Source organism: Candoia aspera, chromosome 3 (genome assembly GCF_035149785.1).
Source record: "Candoia aspera isolate rCanAsp1 chromosome 3, rCanAsp1.hap2, whole genome shotgun sequence".
Lineage (NCBI taxonomy): Eukaryota > Metazoa > Chordata > Lepidosauria > Squamata > Boidae > Candoia > Candoia aspera.
The window spans coordinates 179785280-179808102 of NC_086155.1; the positions used below are offsets into that span (position 1 = coordinate 179785280).

The window sequence follows — 22823 nt, forward strand, 5'->3', positions numbered from 1 at the left end:
GCTCTCAGTATTTTTACTTTCCTGCTCAGTATTTAATAAACCCCTGCAGTGTCTTGAAGGCTGTTTCTGGCTGTGTCATTTGTTCCCCCACAGAACAGTTATAAGGTATAATTGTTAGAGTCCCCACAACATCCCAAATGTCTTTCCCAGAGAGGCATTATGCTTCCCTTGATAGGGTCTCCACCTGGTAGATTGCTGCTTCATGTCCTGTTCAGACTATGCAGCCAGGCAAGGTCTTATAAAACACACTTTATTAAATAACTATTTACAATAATTAAGTCCTTGCATACGAAGACTCAAATCAAGAAGCCCAACTGGCACAACAGGCAGCGAAACAGGGCTCTCACTGGACAGGTAGACTGGATGCAACTGGAACACAGTGTGCTAGAAGTAACAGATCTCAAACTGGAATGGTGTGCTGGAGCTGTTCTGATGCTGGATCACTGACAATCTGGAACTGGATTGGGTCTGGACACGGCAACTGGAGCTTGGAAGCAGGACTTGAACTCAGAACAAGGCTAGATTCAGCTAGAAGACCTGGACTAGACAGAATTCTCAGGACTGGAGACTTGGAGCAAGACTCGGAACTCGGAACAAGGCTGGACTCGACTGGATGCCCCGTACTAGGCTGAATTCTCTGGACTAGGAACTTGGAGCAAGGCTGGAAACTGGAAGCAAGGCTGGACTTGGCTGGAAGCCCTGGACTAGGCTGAATTCTCTGGACTGAGGACTTGGTGCAAGGCTTGGAATTTGGAACTAGGCTGGACTCAGCTGGAAGCCCCAGACTAGACTGGATTCTCTGGGCTGAGGGCTTGGAGCAAGACTTGGAGCTTGAAGCAAGGCTGGGCTTGGCTGGAGACCTCAGACTGGACTGGCAACCAGATCCTGAGCAAGATAGATATGAAATTCCTGGACCCGACTGAGTGGGTGAAGCACCGTCACTCCGAACCAAGAACGAATGGCAACACTGGAGTTTCGAAGCATGACTACGCTGCTGAGGAGATCATGGAGTTTTGAGGCTGGAAGCAAAGTGAAGGCTTCTGGGCACAGCTGACGCTGATTCCTCAGTTGCAGCAGACTCAAGATTCAATCCCTCCTCATAGTAGAGCGAAGGCGCTGGTTCCTCTTCGGCAACAGACGCTGTCTCTGATGTCGGCAGGGACTCTTCTCCTGAAACTGCAGGCTTGGAGGATCAGTTATCTCCAGCAGCTTGCTCTCTGCGCAGCTGCCTTTTATCCCGATCTTTGGCATGCTTGGAATCTCCTGTAGCCAATCGAGCTGCTTTCTCCTTTGCGTGCTTTTCAGCCCATCATTGGCATGCACTGATTGGAGGATTCAAATCCTCCCCCGAATCTTGCCCAATCAGCATTGTGGATTCTTCCTGCACTGCTGACTCATCCTGGAGTTTCGTTTTCCTGATTTCAGCCCAGTAAGTTTCCAATTCCTCCTCTGACTCAGAAAGAGTTTCGCTTTCCAAGTCAGTGGCAGGCTTAGTTCTGACACTTCAGTCCTTCTCAGTAGAGAGACTCTAATCACCACCATCTATTGCTTCCTTCTCTTCAGAACACAGTTTCTGAAGGCCTCTATTAGACTCCAATTTATCTAAAGTTTTCTGACCCTCCTTCTTCTCCAGAATGCTCAAAACAAACAAAAAGGGTATCTTAAGTTTGGATGTTACGTTATATTAAAATAACAAAAAAGTTTTTAAAAAAAGAGGAAGAGGTTGAAGAGAAATTAAAAATGCTGTAGTATGTGCAAAACATAAATTCAGGACAATAATGAAAAGTTTTCTTTCATGACTCAAGAAATTGCATATACTTGGAATTATGGGGTCCATGTAGGAAGGGACCATGTGACAATTTTTTATCATTCAACCCCTGTTCCATTATGCTTGGCCCATGGGACTGGGCTATGCAACTAACCATAAATATATACAGATCAATAAAGGAGTGTTCAGTGCTACCACCCTGTTTAGCCTACTCTTTTTGTTCCCTAATCAACATGTTCAAAAGCAGGCATGCTATTATAGGCTATCTGGACGACAGCATTGCTCCTACAACTGAGCATAAAGCACCAGCAACATTCTTATAAAAGAACTGGTAGGGAACAAAATAAACCTGCCATTTATAGCACTCCTTAGAGACCAGGATCACAATAAGACACAGTGTTCCAGCTCATTAAATGGTGTGTGCTGAATGGAGTTCAGTGCATGCTTCCTGACCTACCTAGCTGCAACATGCTGTGGTTGTATATTGTTCTTTCCTACACCGCTTTGGAAAACAACATTTTCCTTAGATGTTTTCCTTTGGAACAAGTGAAAAACGAGAAGCAAGAACTGAAAGTGGAGAAGTGAATGAACAACTTCCAGTGTGATTCATTTCAACAAGGTCGAAAACAGATTCTGTTTGGAATAGTTGCTTTCCTATTTCAACTTGTCAAGTTGAGTTAGATCACATCTTTAGGTAGGATGCATTCCCCCAAAGGAGAAGACATCTGCCAGCAATCAACACCCAGATATGCAAAAATCAACACTAGGATTAACATCAGATGAACCATCAAACAGCACAATGCACCCTAATCAAGGAACTATTAACTCAGGAAATCAACCAAGCAGCAAACAACAGCCCAATCAAGGAACTCCCAAGGAGAGAACGACACCCCTACCAACACAAGCAGGGCAAGCCACAGTATATAAACTGAGAGCAAGGCCCAATCCCTCTTTGCACTGAAGATGTTGCCTAGTCTGGCAATGAAACGTCTGCAAGAAAACAAGGCTCAGAGAGCACCAAGGACTCCACAGTTCAACCCTGAGCTACAAATATTCCCTTCGATTGGTACATCTGTTCTAGACAGCTGGTCCTGCAATGCTTCCCTTCTACCCTGTCCCCATTCCACACTATTTGACCATGTGTTGTCAGACTTATCTTAAAAATAGGTTCATTCCCAACATAGGAGCTCTTGTCTTCGCTGACAAGATTACCTCTATTCAGGAAACATGCCACCAGGAAAAAATAATGATTTTGAGCTTCAGATCATTCTGCCCTGTGATTTTAAGTACACCCATAGATGTCCTGTTTTGTTTTCATTACAAGTATCTACATCAGGGAGGTAAAACTTATTAAGAGCAAAGGATTGCATTCTACCTGTGATGGCATGCCAGCACCAAAATTCCCAAAAGTGGAGGAAAAGATCAGGACCAAAACTAAATTTGCATTCAGTTTATTTAAATCAAAGTGTGATTAGAATAAAATGTAATTAATATACAATAATTAGTTAATAAAATGGAGTTAATATACGAATGGAGTACAAAGAAATCAAACTGACTATATTTTTTATACAAGGAGATGGAAGAGCTCAGCTAAAACAGCAAAGACTTGGTCAGGGGCTGACTGTGGAACAGATCACAAACTGCTCGTGTGCAAGTTCCAAGTCAAGCTCCAACAGAAAAAGAAAGCCAGCCAGTTTCCACAATATGATCTTGAGCATATACCCACCATTTTCACCATTTCAGATAATTATTAGAAGAAATAAGTAGCATTATTACAATGACATCTATAAAGACACTGAAAATGGAAGCAGGTATAACAAACAAGGAAAGTCTTCCAGAAGAGTTCTGAACTCAGAAGGAAGTTCCAACCTAGAACTGATGTGAAATATGATGTCACCCCCATGATGTAGACCAAGCCAAGAAACAAACTCCATGGAAGGCCAAAACTACTTTTAATAAGATGGACTATTGTAACATAATCTTGGAAGTTTGATTACACTTTGCCTTGTCTCTTTCTTATAGTCCTGTGAATTAGCAGAGCATCTGAGACATTTATACATTCCTTCTTGTTTTGGACTCAAGCTATGTTTAGCTCCTCATTACTTCATTAACAGATCTTTTTTGTCTCCGTCAAGCTTATCCTCTTTACTTTCTACATATGGCAAGAAGCAGAAGAAGAATCTGTAAAGGTTCTAACCAAATCATGTCAGCATATTTGGAGAATGTACAAGTGGCCATTTGTATGTTGTAATGTACTTCTACCTACAAAGATCAGAATTGTGTAGGCAATGGTTTTCTCTGTGACACTCTATGGAAGCAAAAGTTGGACTTTGAAGAAGCAGGATAAAAAGACCATTGGTGTTTTTGAACTTTGGGGTTGGAGAAGACTCCTGCGAATATCAGAAAATAGAATAGCCAAGAAAACAAGCAAATGGATTATAGAACAAATCAATCCAGAGTTTTGACTGGAGGCACAAGTTTCCATGCTCAAATTATTCTATTTGGGACACATTATGGAAGACCCAGCTCTGCTGAGAAGTCTATAATGCTGGGAAAAGTGAAAGGAAATAGAAGAAAAGGATGACCAACAGCAAGGTGGATGGACTCAATTACAGCAGCGATGGGAGCACCATTGCAAGATCTGAAGCACCAAAGATGGAAAGATTTGGCACTACCAACAATGGAGGAATGGTTGGTGAAGATGATGGAACTTGCTGAGATGGCTAAATTGATTTCTTCGATCAGAGAAAAGACAACATCTACTTTTATTGCTGACTGCACACCCCTTATGGACTTTTTGCATAAAACAGAAGAAAAATGAACTTATGATTTATGGTTTTGATGATTAGACAGGATAGTTAGATAGAAAGATAGATAGAAAGAAGAGTGCCATGTTGTAACCATAGAAGAACAGGTAAATTTATAATGTATAACTCCTGTAAAGAAAATCAGAAGCCACTTCTTTGTATCTTTTTTATTTCTTTTCTATTTTTTCTTTAACTTTTTTCCCCCCTTTCTTGCACTTTTAGCTTTCTCTTTTATTTGTTTCTTTTTCTTACTTTATACTAGTTTGCATTATTTTTAATCTATCTATCTATCTATCTATCTATCTATCTATCTATCTATCTATCTATCTATCTGGAAGATCTGAAGTACCAGGTTGGAGGCAGATCATTGTGCAGAAAATCTGTCTATGTGGTTGCCAAGAGTCGACATCAATTTGATAGCACTTGATCAATCAAACAAACAAACAATATGATTACTCTCCAATTACTTTTTGCATTGGTTCCCTTTCATCACATCAAAGATTACAATTTGGTGGCAACTTTTGGAAGGCTCAGAGGGCTACACCCAAGACATAGGGGGTCCACTTATGGCCTAGAGTATCAAGCTGTATGCATTTGATCTATATTAACTGTTAACATTTATGTTTCTGCAGTCTTATCCTGTTAATCTATCACCATCCATGCATTCCACAGTTTCACTGTTGTCCTGGCCCATTGTCACAACTGAATTTTATCTTTTCTTCCTCTCTCCAGGTTTTATCCCTTTCTACTCCAACTTCACACTAAAGTAGTTTTTAAAAAACAGTTGAAATTGATGCCTTTTTCTTTAATCCCTCTTTTTTCTTCTAAAATACTAGTAAGGAAGAGAAAATGAGTAACCTTTATCCCCCTTTCTAGCACTAATGGGTGTTTTCAAAAGCTTCCCTCAGAATATATCTCATGGCAGTAAGTGTTGATAGAAGTGTCTGAATAGGAAGACTGAATCCAGTGAGTTATACTGTATATTTGGAGAACCTTCTTTGGCTCAAAAGGGAAGCAGGATCAATAGTTTAAACAAGGAAACAAACATACACAATTTCAGTCAGTGGCCTTAGCGGAGCAGGATTAACTTCATGTTCCAATTACAATTATCAGGGCTTTACTTTAAAAAGCAAACAAGGTTTTAAAAAAACAAATATTCTTCCTGATTGTTCGGCAACATGCTGTTAGTCAGGTGAGCTAGTTAGGTAGGGCTACCATACCTGGATTGCAAAACTCCAAATGACCACAAGATGACAACAAAGAGAGAGTTATCTATATTTATTTGCTGTTGTTGTGTGATTTTCTATACCAGAATTCTGGGAGTTGAAGTCCACATATCTTAAAGTTGCCAAGGTTGTGAAACACTCTTCTATACATTTGCAGCCCAAATATGGTAGCCCTACTTTAGGTCTGCACTCTAAATGCCCCTGCCATACTTTTTAACAACGGTTGTTGTTTGCTAAAATTTCTTGCCATCAGTATTGCAGCTATAGATTGAATTTAAGTCATCCTGTGAAGCTAATAAGATAAGAAGTAATAGATAACAAGGTCTGGTTGATCCCACCTATTATTAGAAAATGCAAATAGGTAAAAGTAGAGATTCCTTCAAGATGAGTTTCAATCCTGGACACACGGACACATTCATTTTGTTTTCTTGGCCACAAATTAGAGAAGATTGGCCATTGCCTTCAGAGATTTTTTTTTTACATTCTCAGTCTAGCCTACAGACCTGATATTTCCTGGTGCTCTTCTTCCAAACTACTAATCAGTTCTAATTTAGTTCTTCTTTTTCAAAATAAGCAAGGGTCATGTAGGTGATGCTATTTACTGTGAGAAAGAAAGAAAAACCCACAAGTACAGCTTGCATTCCCAACTGAACTATTGTACCAAGAAGGTCACTTTATGAGTATGGTGTTTGAGATACTAGTTGAGTCCTCTGACTTATTTAGCTTCAGTAAAATAGCCCATTTGTTTTTATTTGAAGAGCTGTGAGCAATCTGCTCATCAGAAAGAGATTTCCTTTATAAGATGTTTTTTTGGACCAAAAGGGGCTTAATGCTGATAAAGAGGAATGTGGAAGAAAAGAAAAGGCAGTTGGTATCCAAAATATTTATCTTTCATTCTGTGCTAGTATTTGGTATTCTCTGTTTTAAAGTCCACCAGTGCTATCACATTATGATAGGCTACTTCAGCACTGAAATTTATATGGGAATAATGCAAATATGAGCATGTCAGTAATGGAGTAATAGTTTATTTTAACTGCTCAAGCATCTCTGCAGACTGAGTTATTCTTTAAAACTATACTACACTTACTATTAAATATATTTAACTCATATAGAAGAAATTGTACAATAGCCAATTCTTGTGAAACTGAGTTCAAATATATTATGTCACTCTCTGAGTGAAAAATCCTGCTTTGCAAAACAAATCTTTTAGAATCTGTTCTTCTTCCATGCTGAACTATTGTTTCTAAAGGCCATTGTTTCTAAAAATGGACATCATGTATTTAATTGTTGGGAAATGACCATAAAATTCTGTACAAAAGTTACATAGATTTCTGCTTGTCAAGCCAAAGTGGTGTTCCAAGAATGTGAAGGGAATAGACCTGTTCTAAGTTTAACGGGTAACTAAGAGAAAATATATCCTTTGCCGCAACTACTTTAATATTCAATATAATAAGAGCCCAATGTCCAGTAGTAGTTCAGGAATGGAGAACTAAGTTTTAAGCTATGTGTTTGGTGAAACCTATCCTTAGAACATGCTTAAACAAAAAGAAAAAAATATTTTGACATAGGATGCAGGAAGAAAATGAAACGATCTGAAAAAACATTTGGCCCCTGGACCTTTCAGGGCATTGTACTCTGTGACTGTGACTCTTTTCACTTTCATTGAATGCTTAATAGTAACAGACCAAGTTATAAACTAGAAAGTTATAAACTGGAAAGCAGAACAACAAAGAAGGGCAAGTATAGCTCACTGGAAGAGCACTTGCCACGCAGTATGTCCCTGCCTCTCCAATTTAAATGACTGTGATAGCAACAAAGCTGAAACAATCCTGTGTGGGTCTTTGAAGAGTAACAAACAAAATGGTCTAGATGAACATTTCAGTGTATGTCCGTTCAACATACATCAGCATAAAACACAGCAAAAATGGCTTCACACTTTGACTTGAATAAAAGATCAGTTCATTTGCACCATATGAGGACCCCCCAAGGAATACTGATATTATCTACAGTATATGATACAATAGACTCTCAGTTAACCAGCACCCATGGGGATTGGTAGATGCCAGATAAATGTAGTTTCTGGTTGCTTGAGAGTTACTATTAAACCCTAATGCCCACTAGATGGCAGCAAAGAGATACAGGGTTTTTTTGTGCCAGTTGCTTGAGAGTGCCTGTTGCTTGAGTTCTGGTTAACTGAGAGTCTACTGTATATGATATTCACAAAGACAGGGATGGACAATCTTTTGATGTCCAAGGACCTCACTTAACATTTTTTTTAGGACATAAAGTTGGTGAGGCACTTCATCCAAAAATGGGTAGGCTTGAAGGTTTGAAGGTTCTTCTCTTAATTTTTGTTTTGGCTATTTTATTATACTACAGTTCTATCTCTCCCATGTAACAATAGTGGGAAATTGTGTGGTCAGTTTTCTGGAGTTATGATCAGAGGGAGCTCTGATGACCTAAAAAGTGGCATGAGGCCACATGCAGTCCTGGGATTGTAGGTTGACAACTGCTGCTTTTGGAGATATCATCTTGTCAAAGTTAGGTGACATCATATTGACAAGCCAGTCTTCCCTACAGCTGAGCTGGGACTACAACTTCCAGAAATCCCAGCCAACTGGGATATACTAGGTTCCAGGATTTCTTCAGGCTGTCATAAAGATTAATCATAGTATAAACAGGCAGTTGGGAGGGCTAGCAATGATTGTGTTGTCTGTGTCAAGTAGAGACATGGAATGGGAAGGAATAAAAGGAAATACACACCCACACACAGATGGAGAGAGAGAGAGACATGAAAGATATAGACAAACAGACAGAGACTTTTCCAGAAGAGAGGATGACTTTGTATTGGGAGTCAACTGATGGTGTATTTTCATTGCACAGACCATTTCTTTTAAATGTTATATAACATTTAAACATGCAAACCCATTTTGCATGGGAAAGTGTTAATGAGGATGAGAATGCCACCACTTACAATTCCCACTGCTTGCAGCATAGCCACTATTTTGGATTTGAAGAACACATAATTTGACACCTACAAGCAGCACATGACTCCTCATTGATCCTTTTCTATGGTTTCATGTGAAACAGTCATGATCAATGTATCCTATTGCTTTAATATTCACAATTCACTATATGTTGTTTTGGAATTTTCTACTAATGATGTTATATTCTTTGTTTCTGTTACCCTAAAATGGGTATAAATATGTAATAATAATTATCAAACTTAACTTTAGGTGAAGGAAGCTAGAACTTCTCCAGATAAATTATTTTTCCTTACTTTTTTTTCTTGTCCACAATTATTGCATGTTGGGTAGGGAGTGGCTATTTTTCTTGCTGCAGTAATTCACGTTTCATAGAGTATTATTCTGACTACATACATTTCCCACCAGAAAGGAAGTACCTTTTGAATAAGGACTGTTCAGGACTAGTAGAGGATTTCCTCTTGTTGTTGATAGCTTCCTTTAAAATGATGATGCAATAATGCCTAAAGAAAATTCAAAGGGAGAATCTACAGACAGCAAGGCATCAATATGATGCAAGGGACATTGTTTAACTTAACTGCTGTTTTCCTTGCAAGGTAATACAGGGAACAGCTATTTTTAAACTGTTTAAAGAATGCTTGGTACATTCGCAGTTTCCCTCAGCCCTGCTGTATATGTCCTATGTCCATGAACCATAGATGCAGAGCCGCTGCATGTGACGGTAAATATATATTTGTCTTTAATGTGCAGGGCTTTTAAAATGCAAATTACATCAGTGGGATGTACATGAGATAATTAATTGAAATAAACCAAATGTGGAGGTGGAATGTCACCCTTTCCTTCCATAGCAGTATTTGCAGTAGGAAGAAACTTCACTTCAACACTGATCTTGTTCAGTCATGCAAATGGTTGCTAAATAAGGTAATTGCTTAACAAGAACTACCTATACTGTCTACTGCCTTTCACATGCTATCCTCCATAAGCATGAATTTACCCCAATGGCTTAGAACCAGAACAAAATCAATGAGACTTAAGTTACTTAGAGACAGTAGTTAAATTACTCACAAATTAGTCTCACTGATTTCAACCAACTTCCTTTAAGACTGAATTTAAATGTCATTCTTAGCCATTGTTCAAAAATGGCTTATTGAATAAACCAGTTAGTTTCACACAAAACCAAGCAAACCACACTAAAACTTAGTGTAATATATGGACCCAGATTAAGTAGATTTAAGTCTAGATCCAGCTAAAGCCATTCCTCTTCCCAACGTATGTATGTATGTATGCATGTATGTATGTGACAGAGAGACATACTTGTATGTGCATATACAAATTTTTTAAATATACAGTACTTGTGAGGAAGTTATACTTCTGAAAAGGGCAGGGTCCAGGCCAAAAAAAGAAAAGTATCTATATTGGGTTTATTTACCCAAACAATGACTTAATCTTCATTAAAACCCATGCTTCACAGCTCTGTCTTCAATCACTTGCATCTTCTGCCCATTCATTTGTCAAATTCTACTGATTTATTAAAGCTGGAAATGTGCACAATATCATTTTACTGGCTATATCATACTGTCAGTATCACGAACCACTTACCTCTACAGAATTCAGAGGTAGCTTTTTTCTATTAAAACAAGGGTGGAAAAAACCCGAATTTTTAGATGCACCACCTCTACAGAAAGCAATATTCTTCCAGAGGTTCTTTAACATGATTTACTGTTACAATAAAAGGTAAAGGTTTCCCTTGACGTAAAGTCCAGTCGAATCCGACTCTAGGGGGCGGTGCTCATCTCCGTTTCTAAGCCTTGGAGCCGGCGTTGTCATAGACACTTCCGGGTCATGTGGCCAGCATGACGACTCGGAACGCCGTTACAATAGGGTTACGGAAATCTCAGCAAATGGATTGTTTTCCATTTAGAGTCCAATTTCTCCACCAGGGTCCTAAGGTTAATGCTTTTTCAGTCTTTTAGTTCACCCTGTGTGAACTTGTGAGGAAGCTGTTCTCTTAATTAATAAAGGAAGAATGTCTAGATGTTTAGGATATGAATCTTTCTTAAATTCAGAACATACCGTTATATCAACAGTGTTTTTGCAGAGCAAGGCCATAAGAATAAGTTGACAAGAAATAGCAGGGGGCTGATTCAAACAGGTGAACAGGGCTGGATTCTTCTGAGGGGAGGTTGGGAGGTTAGAACTTTTATTTCCTTCAAAAGCTGTTTTAAAGCCTACATCATACCTTTCATGTGTTCCTTGCCTTAAAATGGGGGAACACCATGCTGCTAGTTTTCAGCAAATACAGTCCTCTCTCACAGAGTTGTTGTGGCGGTAGTACACCACCTTGAGCTCCTATACAAAAGGCAGAATATAAATTTGACAAATGTAAAATATAATGGCTTAGAAGCTGCAGATAATCTTGGGGACATCATACTGGAATCATGAATCGTCTCAGGAAATCTTTTTTCTTACACCGGTGATTGCAGCAGCAAGATAGACGTAGATGATAGAGAGGAGAGAGAGATCCAAGAGTTGCAATAAAATATTATCCTATTTCACCGTAATTGTCCATACATAATCTATGTCTATTGCTGTTTTGCCCTTTTTTTTCTTTGTTTTAATTACAGGTAGACCTTGCTTCTCAACTGCCTTGTGCAGTGACCGTTTGAAGTTATGATGGCACTGAAAAAATAACTTTGTGACCAAGGCATACATTTACTGCCTTCACAATGTCTCTCAGTCACATGTTCAGCATTACCGTCAGTTAGTATGTTGTCCTGAGCCTGACCCTATCTTTTTTCCCTCCTCACAGAGAGATTGCTTAAACAAGTGATCCCTTTAGGCAATCTCTCCTGTGCCTGACCCATTTTTTCTCCCGCTCCCCTTGAAGAGCAGAGAGATTGGAGAGGAAGGGATTACAAGAGAGTAAGCAGGAGCACACAATGGGGCAGACATATGGAAAGGAATGCACTAGCGGTGGCTGTTTGCCTAGTGTGCTTCTGGCTTCCAGAGCCGAGCATGCTAGGCAAACAGACAGCACTAGCTCATTCCTTTCCATGTGTCTGCTCACTGTGTGCTCCTGCTTACTCTCTTGTAATCCCTTCCTCTCCAATTAATGTAAATGCAAACATTAATTCCCTTCACTAATTATCCCAGTGCCCGGGCTGAGCATTCCAAAGGGCAGGGAAGTGGGGAAATAAAGTGGTGTGTATGAGGACCATTGCAGTAGGCAAGGCAATAATGATTTATTACATTCAAAAGTCAATATGTAGCTCATTTCAGTTTGAAATCATTCAGTTGAACAACTATACTTGTTCAATTCTTTCAGGCAATTTTTAGAGGGAACAAAAGATATTATTTTTAAAAAGAAGTTTGTAATTCTTGCCTAACAATGATTGGCATAATTTCTAGTCTATAATGGGTTCACTAATAGTGAACATTGTCAAATGCTTCCCTATGTGTGCACACATTCAAGTCAGCATTGACACCTGGCAACTGCCTGGAGAAGTCTCTGCAGTTTTCTTGGCAAGATTTTGGAAGTGGTTTGCCATTGCCTCCTTCCTAGGACTGAGAGTGAGTGACTGGCCCAAGGTCTCCCAGCTGGCTTTTTGCCTAAGGTGGGACTAGAACTCATGGTCTCCCGGTTTCTAGCCTGGTGCCTTAACCACTACCCCAAACTGGCTCCAAATACTTCTAGGAGTCAAATAATTTCATCTACATTTTTTTTCATACATTCATTAAAGTTATAGAAGTAAAATCACATCTTTTGCCACCACTCATGATTTCTGTGCCTATTCCTGTACATGCTGTAGTAAGCAAGTCCTTGCATTACACAAATAACAGAGGAAGCAACTCAGAACCTACCAACACTTTTTACACACTGAGCCCTCTTTAACCTAACATCCAAAAAGTTTGCATTATTGCCTTGCCTACTGCAATAGTCCTCACACACAAACATGTTATTTAACCACAGCCCCACTACCAAAAGTTTGAACTCATATGATATAGAGTTTACATTATTTAATATGCAGTCTGTAAAGAAGAAATTGTTATTGTAGGGGACTCATATTAAATACATGCCTTAACCAAACACATTAAAAGCATCACGACTGTAGTGCATAAACAATCAAATGGCTTTAAAAATAGTTCATGATGCACACTGTCTTTGTCTTTGTCCCCCATTCAGTGGACAGAATGCAATAGAAAATAATGCACTACAATGCACTAAAAGTTTAAGCCAACCCCAAACAAATTACAGTTATGGTGTAACTGGTTGAAAACTTTTTTTTCTTGTCTAATTAGACAAACCTCCCATTCAACTTGTTCTTATTCTTTTATTTAGGCACAACACAAGTACAAAAGTATTCAAGTCCAATTTGGTGGAACTCTGTTGAGTGTCTTTAAGGAACAAAATAGATTGTTATAAAACCAGCCCAAAATATATACAAGAGGCCTTTCCAAACTGAGGGAATCCTTTTATAAGGATTCAGTTTTATTTTGTTTAATTCCTCCCTCCAAAGTTTAGTGAATACATTTCATACAGAAAAAAGTATCTGCAGTATAATAAGCATTTTTGTTGACGTTGTTAATCAGTGTTCATCTGCTTTGTGGATCCCACAGTAAAATGCTCAAATTCTATGCTCAAAAGCTTCAGTTATGTGAAAAGGATAAATAATACAGCTTTAAACAAATAATAACACTTTTAAATTATTCACAGTATTCAGCTTGCTTGTATTTTTAAATGCAAAAATGTCACATTTTCCTCTATAGTTTTGTTATGGACTGAAAGGAAATTTTCAAACTCCAGATAACATTATGGAACACTAAACGTATAAATTAAGAACCATGAACTATAAATATGGGAAGTCCTAAAACACTGCCAAATAAAGCTTCAGTTCTGAATCACTGAGAGATTAAGGAACGCCTTCAACTTTCTGAACATTTGCTAGTAATGCCTTATGCCTTTCCCTCTTTTTTGAGGAATGATTAAATTTCCATGGATGGTCTCAAATGTTTTGTTCTGTAATTTACAACTGGTGGTCTGCAACCTTCTCTGATCATCAGCAGGACCAAAACTGCCAGTGGAACGTCCTATTTCTTCTTGTATCCCTTCCATGGGGAGATCAGTTTGCCTATTGGAGAGAACCCAATGTGACAGTATCCTTGCATGATTTCCATGATTATATCTGAGGGTGTATATGATAAACTGTAATACACAGTTTGGGTTTCTTCATACTAGTGAAGCAGGAAACAAAGTAGCTGTGAGTTCTCCCCTGTTCATCAAACCATGCTGTTTTGGGGAGTCATAAGTAGGAATCCAGTTCAGTGAAAGAAATGAGACAGACAAAAGGAATTTGGGAAGAACAGGAAAAAGCTACTGGAACGACCTTCATGTCCTGCTTTATCAGCACGTTAAAAATAAACACATGGAGTGAGAGGCTCTCTAAATTATTCACCCATAACTGACAAAGTAGACACCAATCTCAGCAAACCATTAGAGCACTGGATTGAAATCTAGCAATCCTAGTTGTACTATAGCGATTAAGATATTTTCATAAATAAATGGGAAATGGGACACTTGTAATGTGGCACCAGCAGGTCTCTTTCTCAAAAACTTGAAGAAACTTTAATGTCAGAAACCCTCTGTCTTTAAAACCTAGAAAGGCATCTGAAATGGATTCAGATTAAATTAGTGATCTTAATTCCAACTGAGATCACTGAATAAATGGCACACTAAATCCAATGGGAAATAAATTATTTCAGCTTAGGCAGCAACTCTGACTGCATTTAATGGCCTTAATTGCAGAAGCAGAAAATGGGCAGAGGATTAAAACTTCAGTCTATAAACTTTTTATGACTCTTGAAGAATTTTGTTCCCATGAAAAGTGGTATAATTTAGCACAAAAAAACCCAAAGAAAGGCTTGCACTGGGAACTAGAAGAAGTCAACAGTGTATGTATTCTGGAATTAGTATGGTGGTTTCATCTGATTTGTCAGTGGTTTTGTTCAGAAATATGGAAGTCAGAACATAGCTAACAAAATATTTTCTGTTTTATAAAACATCTCAGAACTACAATAAAACAATGCAGAACAACATATGTGTTAAAGTCCTGTCACTGGAAAAAAATATATAATATAGACAGAAGTTCTGGTATTTTTTTTAAATCCAGTGTTCTCAGACAAATGGGATCATTTGAAAATATGACTAACATAATAAAGTAGTCAGCATAATTCATTAAAATTAATATCTATTATGATTTAAAGATCTGGATAAGCCTCTTCGTTCAGTCTGCTAGAATAAATGAGGAGGAAAAGAAGAGAAACACTTTTTTTTTGTACAAATTCTGTTAAAACTGAAACTGTACCTTTTACATCAAACTGTTAAAAAGTGTTCACACTGAAGTTGGAAGCTCCACAATCCAGATGGATATTTACAGTCTCATACACACACACACACAACTCTAGTTCTTAAAAGGCTCCAATCTCAGTCCCCCATGGTCTGTAGGGCTGGCCCAGGCTGGCTGGCTGTGCCGATGCAGGGGGGCTGAGAGCATTAGGAGACAATAGGTGGAACGAACCAAAAGAGAAGGGGAATGCAGATAAGGAGGCCATGGAAGAAAGCAAGGGAGGGGAGAGTTTAGAAGCAGAAGTGACCACAGGGAGCACCGGTCCAATGGTGCCATTAGGGGGCACTCTCAGTGAAGATGACTCAGCACGGGGAGGCACATTTCTGCTCTGGTGATGGCCTTCTGAAGAAGCTGTGGTCCCATTTGAAGTGGTACGCCCACTCTGAGGCAGCAATAAAGGATGGGATATGTGAGGGTGATGTCCAAAGGCACTGCCCCAAGGAATCTGTCCAAGCCCACTGTGTGAGCTACTTGCTGCTTCCCGCTGAGAGGCATAATTATTCAGGTGAGATACAAGGCGGACACGAAGAGGGTCAGAGCTGTCCAGCCCCTCTATAATGCTAAGGTAGCGGGCTACTTCGGCCAAACACTCACGAAAACCTAGGCTCCGGTAGTCCATCGCAAGGGCGTGAGCGTCAAAATAGCCTAGAAGAAAGGGTTAAAGAGGGACGTCTTTAGAATGAATCCTCATCCACTGGCTGGGTTCATATGTAACACTAACCTGTGATTTTGTTTTAATTACAGTTTGATTAATAAGCGACAATAGCTGGCTTCCCACATTGCATTATGCCCAAACCTTAAAGTGTGCCCAGGGTCATTTGTCTCTTGACTATTTACCTCAGTCAAGTAGCAATCATTTTCCCTAAATAAAATACCATTAAAAATCAGAACAAAATTGCAGGAACTACTGTCCACTGAAATAGACTGCATCCAGCTGTGCTGCTCCACATGCCTTGTAGAGGCGTTTTACCCACAACCAATAGAAGCATCGATCAGACTGTCATGTAGGTCAAGTAATAATGACGTTTTAACACTTACAACAATTACATGTTGTAATTGGGCCTAGAATACAAAACTATAGGTAAAGACAGCAAAAAAAAAAACCCACCTGGAACTATGAAATGTATGTGTTAATGTGTGACTCCCTTGTGCTGTATCAGAACACTTGTTTGCAGACAACATTATATTAATTGGACATACTGTACTAAGAAATTAATTATGTTCAAATTACGTTCAAACCACAATTTGTTCCTGAACTATGAAACTCATCTGCCTCTTCTCTGTTTCTCTTAGTTTCAACCCTGAATTCAACTTAAACCTCCACAGACATAAAACTCATTAGCAGAATAGATATCCATTTATTACAGAGGTGACTGGAAGATGATAATATTTGGTTACTTTACACGAGCATTGTGAATATTACTGTGATTAAAGAGTGGCACATGACCTTCTTTTGTTTTTTAAAATGATCCTGCAACTTAGTGCACTTTTAGTAAGCTACATATCAAAGCTAAGGAGCAGAAGCAGTCAGGGCCTAAAATTTTCTAATTAAGTGATGATGGAATTCAAGGTAGGGACTTAATCTGTATCTTTATGCAGTCCCAAACTTATCTGCTCAGAAGAAAGTACCATTTATCTCCATGAATCTTTCTTCCAAGTAAGTGAACCTTGAATGGCAAATATTTTTACCACCTATGTTTACTCAAAAATGAGTAAACCCAACAGGCATTCAGCCAGCACACTAATAGTTTAATTAATCATGGTTTACCAAATTAACCCTATCCCTTGGGCTCACATAACCCACTGGACCATAAACTAGGAAATCATATTTCAACTTAATGTGTAGTCCAATCCCAGCTTCACTTTGCTAAATGGGCCTCAAGTAACTCTGCATAAGATTGAATCTGCAATCTTACCTTCAGAAAACCACAATGAACTAGTTATTATCACAACATAATTAACGAACATTTGGAGCATGGTCAGCAAAAAATGCAATCACTGTTTATAATCCACAGTCTAGACCCTCAAATAAATTGGATTACAATTCCCATACTCTAACCAGTATGGAAATTTTAATCCTACATTGCTGGAAGTTGTCAAATGAGGGAAGCTGATCTGAACACTCTGGAGCTACAACTCTAATTTTTAATAAGAGTACTCTCCAGTTAATAGGATGCAAATTGCAGCCTATAAATTGCATTACTGTACACCAGTTTATTACAAGGGCTCATCATTAAACAGTACATTATTGTTAAGAAATCACACCGCTTTCTTGAATCCATGCTCTTCCATGACATGCAACTGCAAATACTGTATATTATATCTGTATCCTGTTTCTTTGGACCATTAGGAAACTCACAGGATAAAACCATAGCAGTCATAAGCACAGAAGTAACTTAAAATATAGGCATCTAATATAAACCACAATGACACAAAAATGACAAAATGTGTGTTAAGACATCACACTGCAACCCCCACTCTTTCACACTTGCATCCAGACAGCAGATCCAAGTATGTAAGTCATGGGACTTGCATCATTACATCGTAACACTTGTTTTGTCACTCGCCCCTACCTAAAACATAACCAAGACAGGAATCCAATGATATAGAAACTGTACAATTTACATCAGGTGCCTTTGGTACAAATAGGTTGTTAGGTTGTGAAGGAAAGGCGAAATGATACACTCATGAACATTAAACTGAAAGTATGTCTCATTAGATAGAATGGGACTTACAGCCACTGAACAGGGTAAATATGCGGAATATTTCACTTGTTAAGTGCAAACATTGCAGATGTTTCAGTTGAGACTCTCATCACATTATGCTAAAGTAGCCCTCTTGTACTGTATAATATAGTACTAAATAACCACACTACAAAATGCTGCAGTGTGGCTTCTCCTTTGCAAGGTCCCAGCTACTAGTGTTCTTTTCAAGAAGATACCCTGCCATTTTCATTTTCATTTGCCACTACTGCAATTTTGCCTTCTCCCCCCCATCCCCACCCCCATCTCTGGCCCCTAAGTCAGCACTCTGCCCACGGAACATACTCTAGCCTCACCGGCCTCCTTTGGAGTTCCCCCACCAGCCCCTTTCCAAACAAAAGGTATTGTATTTCTGCACATCTTTATGCTCCCACAAACACAATAGTGTTGCTTAGACAATATAAGGATTTCCACTTGGGAAAACACCGCTACCTTTCTCAGTCTCAGCTTCCAGCTGATATGGTTGGTCTTCAGTTCCTATAATCAACTGCCAACACAGTCTTCCTACGCAACATAAGAGATCTTACCTTTCCCTCCTGCTGTGTGCAGCATTTTCAGATGATCTACTGTCATCTGCAAGATTTCAGCTTTCTCCAGTTTGGCTGAGCCCTAAGAAAGTAAAGACGAATGTCAGTGCAAAGGCAATTGGGCTCCAGCCAAGCACAAAGAAAGAGAGAGAACCAGTCAGCAAGACTAAATTGCAGCACTGAACTCCCTCAAAATTACCTGCTTTTCAAAAGCACTAGGCACAAGCCTCCTCAACTCAGATAGGCTATTGTTGATCCGATCACGGCGACGCTTCTCGATAATCTGAAAGGAAAGGACGATTTTTTTCCCCAGAGGCAATAATGGGGGGGGGGGGGTAAGGGGGGTGATTTTTCACATATCAGAGCAGTTCAGGGGGGAAAAAACTTACACCTCTGCGTCTCTTCCTAGCCAAGATCTGGGAAGTGGTGTTTGGCGACATTGAACCTGGAGCAGAGCTCAAATTTCTAAAAACAGCAAGAGAAGGAAGAAGTCAGTATAGATCCAAAACAGAAAAGGGGCCAGAGGGACACAATTCCCACCCCTAGGAGTAACTAGAAGCCCAGGTAGGTGTGCAATTGGGTGCAGAATAGACACAATGTGATTTCGAGGTAACTCTGGTGCCCAAAACAGAACACCAGTGGCAGGTTTGGTTTGCACCAAAACCATCCACTTCTTCCTGCTTTGGGTGCCAAGATTTGCTACAGCCAGCCCTGTGTCAACACTTATGGATAGGAATGCAATCAAGGTCTTTGAAAAAAGTGTTAAGACGGGGAGAGGCTGCCTCAAGCACGTGCAGAGTGCTCCTCCTTGGCCATAACTTCCAGGTGAAGCTGGGTGCACAGGCAGCTCTTGACTGCCCCTTCCCTGTTTCTCGCTTTAGATATTAAGTTCATCCAGAAATAAATCCTACTCAATCCAGCGCAGCGCCAACCGGCTTTCTAGGGAGTAGCGGTGCCCGATTCGAAAGCAGTTTATTCGGAGGTAAGTTTCACTAGGTTCGGCGGGATTTAGGCAAGTGGGCATAAGATCGAAACTTTAGCTTTATGGTCCGAGGGGGGAGGCGTCTTCCGCATGCCTGCAGCGGGTATTTGCTGTCGCCTTCCCGGAGCCGAGATGTCACAGCAGCCTCCACGCCACAGGCAACCCTGGAGCCACAGCCGCCGCCGCTCGAAGGGCCGGGGAACCTGCCTGCTTGCCTGCCTATCGCACGCGACCGATTTCTCCCGACCTCCCGGCGCCCTCACCCGTTCTCGTCCGCGCTCTCCTTCTCCACTTCGATGGGTTCGTCCAGCTCGCTGTCGGAGGAGCTGTAGTCCGGGTGCGCCCGCTTCATGCTGCCGGACCCTCCAGATACCAGCCCAAACAGAAAGATGAGGGGAGTTCCGCTTCCCGCCCGTGTGAATGAGGGAGTGGGTGGCGATTCCCTGGTGCCAGCTCAACGCACTCGTTGCAGCCGCCACCGCGCGCCCTCTGGCTTCGTCTCCCCCACCCCGTTCCCACGCTTCGCCTCTTACCCGAGGGAGGGGCGGGCAGTCAGAGAGGCGCGCCAGGCGGCCCCGGACACATACAATTTCTGTGTAGCCGTTCGCTCTCCCGCCTCATCTGATTGGCTAAACCTTGCCGGGGCCGGCCAATCCCCGCTGACCCGAAAGTCACTCATTGACGCGCCCTCTCTTGCTGCTGATTCCGATTGGCTGGCGGGGTTCGGATCGGGTACAGGGCCGAGTTCGGAGCCGCTTTCCGCCCCCCCCTTTGCGCCCCGCCGCCTCTCGTTTCTGCAATTGGCTGGGCTGGAGGCCAGCTGGGCGCTTGCAGAGCCACACGCGTGGCTGGGCGGCCGTGGGAAAGTTGCTCTGTACCCGGCTGGCGGCCAAGCGGGGCTGGCGGCGGCGGCGCTGAGCGGGGCGTGCATGAGCGTCGGCTGCCGCGTGTGAACCTCCCCGAGGCGCGGGGTGGAGCGGCGATGGCACTCGGGCCGTCGGCTGTGGCTGCCGTGCGCTCTACCACCGGGTTCACAAAGCGCCGCTGCTCTGAGCCGAACCGGGGGCGGGCCGAGGCAGCGTTTGGCAACTCGGAATCCTCTCGCCCGCGGGCCTGCCGCTTTTGAGCGATAACTTCTGGCGAGGAGTTCCTTGCAGGTTCAGCACCACTTGCGAATTTCAGGCTGTAATCCTAACTAGCTCGCGTTGCCTGAGGAGCCGTTAATAGAGGCACGCCCACCGTTTTGCGGCGGTAACGTCCCGCGGTGCTTTCGTTGCAGTCCCTTCGCCCATATAAGTGCCGCTCGCCAAATGTACAAGAAACAAGTGATGTACCCATGTAGTTGAAGCAGCCCTTTCATAATGCAGACCATCTCCGTCTTCTGTTTTTGTAAATAGCCTCTGTAAACAGAGGGTGTGGGTAGAGGCTGCAGAGGGGAAGGTAGAATTGGCTACACAGTGAACTAATTGTAATCTGAGCTGGCCCCAAACCATCAGAAGTGCATCATAATCCTCACAGATCTGAATAATGATCTAAAAACATCTAATACAGATAAGCTTCTGAAGATGAGCTATTGATGATGAGCACAAATTGGATATCCAGCATTTGCTTTCTTGTGGAGAAAGTGAAAGTTAAGACCGAACCACGGATACTGCCCCACGATTATAGTTCTGTGTCATGTAATGTCCATCTTCCACTGCCAGTTATTGAGTATTAGTGCCCAAAAGCTGACAAAGTAGAAATCCATATGTACATACGCTCGTAAAAATATTTGTGTTAAATGGAAATTACATAGAATGGTTTTATCAAGAACACATCTGCTTTCTATGCTTTGTGCTCTGATTGACCTAAGAGACCCCTCAGATTCTTTTAGGCTTCTTGTAAGAACTTCAAAAGGAATTTATGGAGACAATATCTAGGCATGTTCGTATAAGTACTTGCAGATGAATTAGATAACGGCACTGAAGGGAATCATTCCCTGGAACCTGCAGGCCATTTTGCTGGATCCTAGCTTGATGCCTACTTTTGCCTACTGTAATTGTGTTCTATACCATGAGAGACAGAAATGAAATTATCTGCACACTAGCCTGATACACTGCATTTCCTCTTATTCCCAGACTGTATGACCAATGGCCATCCTAACGGAGAGGGGGCAGCTATAGCCCAACTTATCCAGAGAGATCCAAGTTGGGAATGGCTGCTATAGTGTTTAAAAGTCCTTTAAACCTGTCTTTCTGATCTTGAGTTTTGGGCCTAAGCAGGATCAGATGTTCAGGCCTGGCAGATTTCTTTCCCATATGGTGCTCCTATCCCCAAGAGTAGTTTCAAAAGCTAAAGTCTGTCTGAATGCAGCAGACTTGAGGGACTGGCCCATTTCCCACCCCCCACTCCCCTTGTTCCAATTCTTCTTATGCTCCTCAGATATAGAAAATACAACCCTCCTAAACCTTCAGGGGAAGCTCAGTTGTTTGGGGTTCACAGCTAATAGGGCTGCTGATCTGTTTTCTGGGAAGCACGAGGTCAGCCCTGAAAGTGTCATTTACTTAGCCAACTTTGGAGGTCAATGTTTATTTTTGGATGCATTTCCTGTCCATTTCTATTTCCTCCTCCAGGAGGCTGTTTTATGACTCAGTCAAAATAACACTGAAAAGAGGAGGATGTTTTAAGGCATCCTGAAAAGGAAACCCACTACTATTGACCTTTGCCCTCACAAGTACGCTAAATTAACTTTGGAAACATATTTATCTTGCAAACGTTTTTTCCCCTCAAAAGGAAAAGAATATTGAAGATCTTCTGTCAACCTGTTATTCTCCCTTGGGCTGCTGATGTTCCCCACATCATTGACTGGTACCCACATTTCTGCTACAGACAATAGAAGGTAGGCAGCTCTTCATTGCCCAAGGGCCAGATCAATAGAAGGAGGGAGGTTGTCCAAGGGTCACACAAAAGCAGTGGGTGGGGCTGTGAGGCCAAAGTAGGTGAAGCTAGAAGAAACATCTAAAAAACCAGAAATATCTTTTTCAAAAAACCAGAGAAAAATATGATAGCTTGTAATAAGTCAAAAGAAAGGGCCGTGCAGGGGAAAAAAATCTCCATTTTTTCCTCTAAGTTGTTATTCAATATTAATTTGCTTTCAAAATTGCTTTTAAGAGGATAATTTTGGCGAACTTATGATTAGAGGGGTGTTCTTGCATTTACTTACTTACAAGTATAGTATGAGGGAATGCCCTATGTGTACCATTGTCCTCCCTGGTCAATGGCAGGCTTGCTGCACTGCGAAAAACAGAAGTTTCTGAGTGGTTTTCAAAGGCATCACCATATAAAGTGCATTGCAGTAATCTAGACAGATGGTGAGGAAGGCAT

At 41.0% G+C, this 22823-nt stretch overlaps 1 protein-coding gene across 1 annotated transcript; it reads right to left on the reverse strand.

Moving 5' to 3' along the window:
• Positions 1-13102: 13102 nt before the first annotated feature.
• On the reverse strand, positions 13103-20007 carry HEY1 (hes related family bHLH transcription factor with YRPW motif 1). Its single transcript, XM_063299410.1, has 5 exons — positions 19724-20007; positions 18868-18943; positions 18678-18761; positions 18479-18560; positions 13103-15834 (listed from the first exon to the last, which is right to left on the reverse strand). Exons 1-5 carry the CDS (start codon positions 19810-19812, stop codon positions 15251-15253), a joined length of 915 nt encoding a protein of 304 aa, XP_063155480.1. The 5' UTR covers positions 19813-20007; the 3' UTR covers positions 13103-15250.
• Between the last annotated feature and the right edge of the window lie 2816 nt (positions 20008-22823).

Bases quoted from the DNA above. Each gene is read 5' to 3' on its own strand.
- HEY1 (XM_063299410.1), bottom strand. From the start codon at position 19,812: ATGAAGCGGGCGCACCCGGACTACAGCTCCTCCGACAGCGAGCTGGAC. The intron at 18,944-19,723 runs GTGAGGGCGCCG...TGCTGTTTTTAG, and splicing joins GAGAGCGCGGACGAGAACGG to AAATTTGAGCTCTGCTCCAG. The intron at 15,835-18,478 runs GTAAGATCTCTT...CCTTTCTTCTAG, and splicing joins GCACACAGCAGGAGGGAAAG to GCTATTTTGACGCTCACGCC.